We start from the raw sequence: 9,978 nt of genomic DNA on the forward strand, positions 1-9,978 counted from the left end.
ATGAAACGAACGGTTTGTCCCCCACGCCAAAATCGATGATCATCTGACATGACGTTTCTGCATTTTATTTCATTGGCTGCCACGAGTTCGACGGTTGCTGCTGACAATTATTTCTGGCGAATAAAACAGACCCGGTAGCGGGTTCAAAGGATTTAGGGAATATTGGACAGGTGCTTACCTTGTCCCTTTTTTTTAAAGGGCCTTGTATTTTATTTCAGGTGATCCGCTTCTGCTGCCTTTGATTCATCAGATGACACGACGGGAAGTAAACAAAGCTTCGCAACAGGACGAGTAAATTTCCCTTGTGGTGTTTGTAGTGTAACTACTCTGGTGATGCCATCCGGACCAGGATGCAGTTCGTGAATCCTAGCAGTTGGCCATCGCATGGGAGCCAAGTTTTCCTCCTTGATAATAACAAGCTGGTTTTTGGCGAGCTGTACTGGTGGATTGCACCACTTCGTTCTCGCCTGAAGAGTTGAGAGATACTCGGTGTGCCATCTTCTCCATACATCCTGCAGGATTTTTTGAGTCTGCTGCCACTGTCTTAGGCGATTGAAAGGCACAGTGGACAGATCGACATCAGGAACGGCCTTCAATGCTGACCCCGTCAAGAAGTGTCCTGGTGTTAGTGGGTTGTAGTCCGAAGGATCGTCACTGAGAGGCACGATTGGTCTCGAATTGAGGCAGGATTCAATTTGCGCTAATAGTGTTTCCATGTCGTCATGAGCTAGTGAACGGTTTCCCAAAACTCGAACAAAATGTTTCTGTGCCGATTGAATGGCAGCCTCCCATAAGCCGCCAAAATGTGAAGCTTTAGGTGGGTTAAAGTGCCATTTGATTCCGGTTTCGTTGCACTCCTGGAAAATTGCTTGCTGATGTTCTTTGCTGCGAATGAGAGTTTTTAGTTCGTTAGCAGCTCCAACAAAATTTCTGCCATTGTCGCTGTATAGGTTGGAACACAATCCACGACGAGCAACGAAACGTCTAAGTGCTTGTATGAATTTTTGAGTGCTGAGGTCTGCCACCAGTTCCAGGTGCACAGCCTTTGTGCAAAAACATATAAAAACGGCTACGTAGGCCTTCCGCGCAGCGGCTCGACGGTGAGGTGGCTGTAACAGTATAGGACCCCAGTAGTCAACACCAGTTGCTGAAAACGGTCGAGAGGCGATGATGCGTTTCGCTGGTAGTTCAGCCATGAACTGTTCGATTAGTTTTGGACGAGCTCTGACACAAACAACACACTTGTGGACAATTGTGCGTGCCAAGTTCCTGGCTCCTATAATCCAATACCGGAGACGTAGAATGCTGACTAGCAGCTGGGGAGCGGCATGAAGGTGTCGCTCATGATAACTTCTTACCAGTAGAGTTGACAAATGATGAGATGACGGTAGGATGATTTGATGTTTCGCGTCGTAGGGTTGCTGGGATTGATTTATCCTTCCTCCAATGCGCATCAGGCGCTCAGGGGATGATAGCATGGGATGAAACCATTTGATTCGTGATTTCGTGGAAACTGGCATTGATTTTTCGATTAACCGCCATTCTTCCACAAATGATTGCTGCTGAACGAGTCTAATTAAAATTGTTTCTGCTTCTTGTGTTTCGTTTACAGTAACGCAGGTGTTCTCTGGTCGATTTTCCTTTGCGAGTTGGCAGTTTCTAGGAAATCTAAGACAATATGCGACGATCCGCAGCATTCGTTGATATTGGGAGAATCTACTGACGAGCTGGTCGATGAAGGATGGTTCGGGTTCCACCGGTGCTACTGTGCAACTTACTTTGCGCGCCTCAATGGATGCTTCAGGATCCTCGATTGCAAATGGACATTGTATGGGCCATTCGTTGTCATCAAGGTGCAACCAGGTTGTTCCCTGCCACCAGTTGACACATTCTAGGAGTGTCTCTGCTGTCATTCCTCGTGATAGATGGTCGGCAGGATTTTCCTTGCCTGCTACGTGTCGCCAGGTACAATTCACCGTTGCTTGTTGAATTTTGGAAACACGGTTTGCTACGAAGGTGGTCCAAGTTGTGGGTGGTGATTGGAGCCAGCTAAGTACCGTAGTTGAGTCCACCCAGAAGAATGTTTGGACTGGTAGTTGTAGAGATTCGACGACCCTTTCATAAAGTTGTGCTGCTAGTAAGGCCCCACACAGTTCCAATCGTGGGATGGTTTGTTGCTTGAGTGGTGCAATCTTCGATTTAGTTGTTAGCAGGGCGACTTTGACGGTGCCTGCTGAATTTGTTGACCGTACATAAACACATGCCCCGTAGGCACGTTCCGAAGCATCAGAAAACAAATGTAGTTGAATCGTTGTTGGATTTGGGCACAGCACGCAGCGTTCGATGCTCAGCTCGTTCAGAAGGGGAAGTTGAGATTGGTAGGCAATCCAACGTTCTATCATCGCTTTCGGGAGTACTTGATCCCATCCCCAGGAGTGTCCATTTTCGTCCTTCATCGTCCATAGTGCTTGCATGTAAAGTTTAGCCGTTGTAACAACCGGACCCACCAATCCAAGTGGGTCGAATAATTGAGCGATTTGTGAGAGTGCGATTCGTTTGGTGAGTGAGGTGGTTGTATCCGAACTGGGTAGTTGGATTTTGTATCGCAGTACATCTGAAGCCGGTTCCCAGTGCAAGCCAAGTGTTTTGATGCATTGATCACGATGGAAATCGACGGATGGCTGGAGCGCACGATTTTCATTTGGGATGCCTTCTAGAACAGCTTCCTCGTTCGATGCCCATTTACGCAACTCGAATCCGCCTTTCGCTAGGAGAATTTGTAGATGCTTCCGTAGTGTTGTAGCTTCATTAATGTTTCGCGCGCCAGTGAACAAGTCGTCTACGTAAAAGTCTTTTTCGAGTACAGCAGTTGCTTCAGGGAAATTAGTTCGTTCGTCTTCGGCTAGTTGTTTTAACACTCGTGTGGCTAAGAAAGGAGCGCTGGCCGTTCCGTAAGTAACGGTTTTGAGTTCAAATGTGTCGATGGGTGCGTCAGTTGAATTTCGCCAAACAATTCGTTGCAGAGGAGTGTCTTGCTCGTGCAGCAGAATTTGCCGAAACATTTGCTTAATGTCTGCGATGAGCATTACAGAATGCTTCCGAGAACGCATGATGATGGACCTTAACTCATCTTGCACAATTGGACCTATCATCAGAGCGTCATTTAAAGATGGTCCACTGGTTGACTTGCACGAAGCGTCGAAGACGACTCGCACTTTTGTTGTTGAGCTGCTCTCACGTACCACGGCATGATGGGGGAGGTGAAAACACGGTTTAGTTATTGCTTGCGGGTTGTCGACACGTTCCATGTGTCCGAGAGTATAGTATTCGTCCATAAATTCGCTATACCTTTGACTTAACTCTTCGTTACGTGCTAACCGACGTTCTAACAAATGGAACCGTCTGATAGCAGTGCCGCGATTATCGCTTAAATTGGCTAGTGTGTCCCGTTTTAGTGGGAGTCTGACGATGTACCGTCCTTCTGGCGCACGAGAGACGGTTTGACGGAAATGTTCCTCGCATTCCGCTTCTTCTACCGAATAGCAGGGAGACGAATGACCTTCCTCCAATGTCCAAAATTTTTCCATCAATTTATGTATATCAGAAATTGTAGCTACGTTCGCCACGACGGGAGTGATGGGCTTGCAGTGCGTGGTCTTTCCCGCTACTATCCAGCCAAGTACCGAGTTTACAAGCACTGGCATCGAGTCGCCTAATGGAATTCTGCCTGACACCTTGAAGAGATCAAAAAAGACTTCGACGCCTAGGATGAGGTCGACTGGATTGGCCTTACAAAATGATGGATCTGCTAATTGAATTTCAGGTGGGATTCGCCAAGATGTGATGTCAACAGAAGCTGTTGGTAAGTCTACAGTGAGCCTTGGGAGGACTAGAAACTCTAAATTAGCAGTGTAATTGCTGATGCGAGACCGTACTGTTGTTGCAAATTTCTGGCGGGCCTGAGTGGATGATTGCCCGATTCCCGCGATCGGGAGTGATATCTTTTTCCGCTGAACTTTGAGTGTTTGGGCGAGAGCCTCACTAATAAAGCAGCACTCACTACCGGAGTCTAAAAGTGCCCTTGCAGTGTGCTGGTTTCCGTTGTCGTCTACTAAGATAACGACGGCAGTAGCTAAAAGAACGCATTGCCGCCCGTGGCTCGATGTCGAGTAGTTGACACGTTCGACGACAGTGGCTGATATTGACGGTGCTGATTGCTGTTCGGGCAATTGCGAAGATGATTGTTTGGAGGCAGACGAATCTATTGACTTCCCATGATTAACCCCACTAGCACACAATTGAGTATGATGGTGACCTTGACATTTGCGACACGTACTGGATGACGAACAATCTTTGGCTAAGTGTCCCCTACGCAAACAATTACGACACAGCTGATGACGACGTACTTCCCTCTCCTTGTCTTCTAAGGGCATCTTTGAGAATGTTGAACACTGGTATAACGGGTGATGCTCACTGCACATGACACACTTTCGGGGATTAAACTGACTAGCTCCGTTACTAGCAACTGGACGAAAGTTTGGCCTTTTCACATTACTAGTTACTGCCGGTGCTTCGACGGCTTTGGGGTGAATATTTTGCAGCACAGTCACGCGACGCTGAATGAAAGCTGTGAGGTCGTTGAATGATATTGTGTCCTTAGTTGACGCGTATTCTTCCCAGTCTCTCCGTGTTGTTGAGTCCAGTCGTATACTGAGCATGCGAATAAGAATGATGTCCCAATATTGCGTTTGCTCGCCCAACTGCTGCAACACCTTGACGTTGGCTTCAAACTTCTCCACGAGCGAATGTAGGTCCGAAGCAGATTCTCGCTTGATGGTGGCAAAGTCAAACAGGGCATCCACATAGGTCTGCTTCAGCCTCGCTGGGTTCTGGTAGTGGTCCACTAGCATGTTCCAGGCTACCGCATAATTGTTGGCACTAATGGGTATTGTTTGAACCAATTTTAAAGCGTCCCCAGTCAGGGACGAGCGCAAGTAGTAGAATTTTTGTATGTTCGATAGTTCTGCCGATGAGTGGACAAGTGACAAATACAAATCGTGGAAGTTGAGCCAATTGTCTAAGTTTCCATTGAACACTGGGAGCTTTACATCGGGCAAGCGCACGTGCGATGCCGATGGAGGGAAATGACCAGCATAAGGAGAACTAGAAGCGACGCATGGTGTAACGGGTGTTTTATTAATGATGAGCAAAAAGCCCTTTACTTTGTAGTAGGACGATTCAAAGCTGGTGCGATACTTGAACTGCTGTTCAATACCGACTTCATCGAGTGATTCAAGCTCCGTTTGTACCTTGTTGAAGTCTGACCAGAGCGATACAAGATGCTCTAATCGTACCGGAACTTGGCTGGCGTCAGTATCGTCCTCGTAAGAATTCACGAACGCCTTGATGAGATCGAAGGACGTCTGGATACTACGCTGCCGTAGTTTGAGCGATTTGATGCGTCGTTCCGTAGACATTTTGAACGGGAACTGCAAACGGAAGACCGCGTAGCTCAAACGAGACGGGTGAAACTTAATGGAATACTAATTACCTTTTTGAGGCAATAAATGTGCCTTGTACAAATGAATTCCTCTTGGTAGAGTTGAATACAGGATGGCGGCCGATTCCCAGCCGAGTGGATCCACAGGATGGCGGACGTAAGATGGCGATTCGATTCGCCACAATGGGATGGCGGTTGCGGACAAGTGGAGTTTCGACACTTATCCGGCTCGAAGGACCAGATGACGGCGATCAGCGAAAGCAGCGGAGTTGGACTTACAGGTGAGTTAATCCTTTTTCCTTTTCAGGTACGGCAGATGCAGGTAAGTGATCTTGGTACAGGTGTGACGGACTTTCGGCAGGAACGGCGGCTCAAACAGCAGGTAATTTAAACTAAATTTTCTTATTTCAGCTTTTCTTCACTTTACTACATAATGTTCTTCATATAACTTCAAAATAAAATAACTTGTAATATAAACTTTATGAAAATATTCTCTATGACATCGGATGACACTGACGTTTCACTCAACAGTCGGGCAAGAAGGTTTCCCAATGCTGTCATTGCTCCTTTTATAGTGGCTCAGTCGGAAACAAGTTGTCCCGGAAACTCTTCTCTCTGGTCTAATTTTGGGCATTGGTAAAGATGTCGATGAAATGTCGATGATTGGCGAATTTTGGTGACGATAACAGCTAGAAGGCGCTAGATTCTTCTTCGTATGCGAACACTTTGAAATATCTACCTGTCTCATTCACGAATCGCATTCTCCCTCTGTCGTTCTCTGTTCAAGGGGCTTGAAAGCACATGTGACCTTGTCTCACTTTACTATATTCAATTGCGCGTTAAAATACTGGACCAGTAAATTCTGTTCTGCACATAAATCTTTTTTCGGGAATATGTGACCAAAAAGTAAACTTTGAATTCGTCAAGTAAAGAAGCATGAAAACAAAAAGAATAAAACCAAAAAAAGATGGAAGCCCTAGAAAGTCCATTGCATATTTATGAGCCTTTTCTCAGAAGATGGGATTTTCAAAAACATTTCAAACTTTCTGATGCAATGGTTTTCAAATTCGTACAATCCGGTTTATTCATTACCTTTATTCAAAAATGTGTTTGGCTTCAAATATATGAACATTTCATTTTAATTAATAATTTCATTCCGCATCTTTTTATTCGTTTTGTTCATCTGCGTTCATTTTACTTATTTTATTCGTTTCATTCATTTGATTCAGTTTATTCTTTTTGTGCATTTTACTCATATCATTCATTGTTTTCATTGTATGCATTTTATTAATTTTTTCCAGTTTATTCATTTTGTTCAGTTTCTTCATTTTAATAATCTGACTACTTTTTCAGTTTTAATCATTTCATCCAAATAATTTATTTGATTCAATTTATTTCTTTATATTAATTTATAACCTTTTACTGTTGTTCAATTTTTCATTTTAATCAATGCATTTAATTCTGCTCATTTTCTTCTTTTTATTCATTTTATCACTCCAGCTCATTTTATTTATTTGATTCGTTTGTTTTATTTATGCATTTCATTTATTTTTTACTTTATTCATTTTGTTCATCCATTCTTTTTATTCATTTGATCCATTTCATTAATTTGATTCATTGTATTCACTGGATGAATTAAATCAATTTGATTCATTTAATTCATTTGATTCATGTGATTCGTGTGATTCATGTGATTCATTTGATTCATATGATTCATTTGATTTATTTGATGCATTTGATTCATTTGATTCATTTGATTCATTTGATTCATTTGATTCATTTGATTCATTTGATTCATTTGATTCATTTGATTCATTTGATTCATTTGATTCATTTGATTCATTTGATTCATTTGATTCATTTGATTCATTTGATTCATTTGATTCATTTGATTCATTTGATTCATTTGATTCATTTGATTCATTTGATTCATTTGATTCATTTGATTCATTTGATTCATTTGATTCATTTGATTCATTTGATTCATTTGATTCATTTGATTCATTTGAATCATTTGATTCATTTGATTCATTTGATTCATTTGATTCATTTGATTCATTTGATTCATTTGATTCATTTGATTCATTTGATTCATTTGATTCATCTGATTCATTTGATTCATTTGATTCATTTGATTCATTTGATTCATTTGATTCATTTGATTCATTTGATTCAATTGATTCATTTGATTCATTTGATTCATTTGATTCATTTGATTCATTTGATTCATTTGATTCATTTGATTCATTTGATTCATTTGATTCATTTGATTCGTTTGATTCATTTGATTCATTTGATTCATTTGATTCATTTGATTCATTTGATTCATTTGATTCATTTGATTCATTTGATTCATTTGATTCATTTGATTCATTTGATTCATTTGATTCATTTGATTCATTTGATTCATTTGAATCATTTGAATCATTTGATTCATTTGATTCATTTGATTCATTTGATTCAATTGATTCATTTGATTCATTTGATTCAATTGATTCATTTGATTCATTTGATTCATTTGATTCATTTGATTCATTTGATTCATTTGATTCGTTTGATTCATTTGATTCATTTGATTCATTTGATTCATTTGATTCATTTGATTCATTTGATTCATTTGATTCATTTGATTCATTTGATTCATTTGATTCATTTGAATCATTTGAATCATTTGAATCATTTAATTCATTTGATTTATTTGATTTATTTGATTGATTTAATTCATTTGATTCATTTGATTCTTTTGATTCATTTGATTCATTTGATTCATTTGATTCATTTGATCCATTTGATTCATTTGATTCATTTGAATTATTTGATTCATTTGATTCATTTGATTCATTTGATTCATTTGATTCATTTGATTCATTTGATTCATATGATTCATTTGATTCATTTGATTCATTTGATTCATTTGATTTATCTGATTTATTTTATTCGTATCTTTAATTTTATGCATTTCATGTTCAGTCATTCGTTTTATTTCATTCAATTTGTTAGTATGAGTCAATTTATTCTATTAATCTTATAACTATTTCTAAATATAATCTTAATTTTTATGTAATAACCTAATCTAATTTGATTCGTGTATTTGGATCAAAATTATAATGATTTCCATTAATTTTTCTACTCATTTTATGAATTTAAAAACCTATTGTTTCATTTTTTGCTTTACTTTTTTATTTCGGTCGTTTTGTTGATTTCTATAATTTATTCAGTTTATTCGAGATTTTATTCGTGCAAGACTAGAAACTGTTTTCATCCCACCTCTAATTGGGTGCCTACTTCTCGTGAGTTCTGCAAAATAATCCAATAGTGAAATGTGTAAGAAATGTCTCATCTTACTGCTAGGTGGATTAAATCGGTTTTTACTGTAAAGTCGATTTTACATTGAAGTTTGCTTAGAAACAATAAAATTTATTATTTTTGTACTTTTCGGTAAATTATTGTAAAAAATACTGTACAGTCACAGTGAAAACGATAGCTTTGTTGCTTTACATTTCTATTCGGGATGAAATGGCATTCTCAGTAATTCAGATTCATTTGATTCATTTGATTTTGATCATTTGATTCATTTGATTCATTTGATTTATTTGATTTATTTGATTCATTTGATTCATTTGATTCATTTGATTCATTTGATTCATTTGATTCATTTGATTCATTTGATTCATTTGATTCATTTGATTCATTTGATTCATTTGATTCATTTGATTCATTTGATTCATTTGATTCATTTGATTCATTTGATTCATTTTATTCATTTGATTCATTTGATTCATTTGATTCATTTGATTCATTTGATTCATTTGATTCATTTGATTCATTTGATTCATTTGATTCATTTGATTCATTTGATTCATTTGATTAATTTGATTCATTTAATTCATTTGAATCATTTGAATCATTTGAATCATTTGAATCATTTGAATCATTTGAATCATTTGAATCATTTGAATCATTTGAATCATTTGATTCATTTGATTTATTTGATTTATTTGATTTATTTGATTGATTTAATTCATTTGATTCATTTGATTCATTTGATTCTTTTGATTCATTTGATTCATTTGATTCATTTGATTCATTTGATTCATTTGATTCATTTGATTCATTTTATCCATTTGAATTATTTGATTCATTTGATTCATTTGATTCATTTGATTCATTTGATTCATTTGATTCATTTGATTCATTTGATTCATTTGATTCATTTGATTCATTTGATTTATCTGATTCATTTAATTCGTATCTTTAATTTTATGCATTTCATGTTCATTCATTCGTTTTATTTCATTCAATTTGTTAGTATGAGTCAATTTATTCTATTAATCTTATAACTATTTCTAAATATAATCTTAATTTTTATGTAATAACCTAATCTAATTTGATTCGTGTATTTGGATCAAAATTATAATGATTTCCATTAATTTTTCTACTCATTTTATGAATTTAATAACCTATTGTTCCATTTTTTG

The 9,978-nt window shown here is 38.3% G+C and overlaps 1 protein-coding gene across 1 annotated transcript; it reads right to left on the minus strand.

Moving 5' to 3' along the window:
* Positions 1 to 209: 209 nt before the first annotated feature.
* LOC131696336 (uncharacterized) lies at positions 210 to 5,477 on the minus strand. The gene has a single exon (XM_058984883.1). The coding sequence runs from the start codon at positions 5,475 to 5,477 to the stop codon at positions 210 to 212; it is 5,268 nt and encodes a 1,755-aa protein (XP_058840866.1).
* Between the last annotated feature and the right edge of the window lie 4,501 nt (positions 5,478 to 9,978).

Source organism: Topomyia yanbarensis, chromosome 1 (assembly GCF_030247195.1).
Source record: "Topomyia yanbarensis strain Yona2022 chromosome 1, ASM3024719v1, whole genome shotgun sequence".
Lineage (NCBI taxonomy): Eukaryota > Metazoa > Arthropoda > Insecta > Diptera > Culicidae > Topomyia > Topomyia yanbarensis.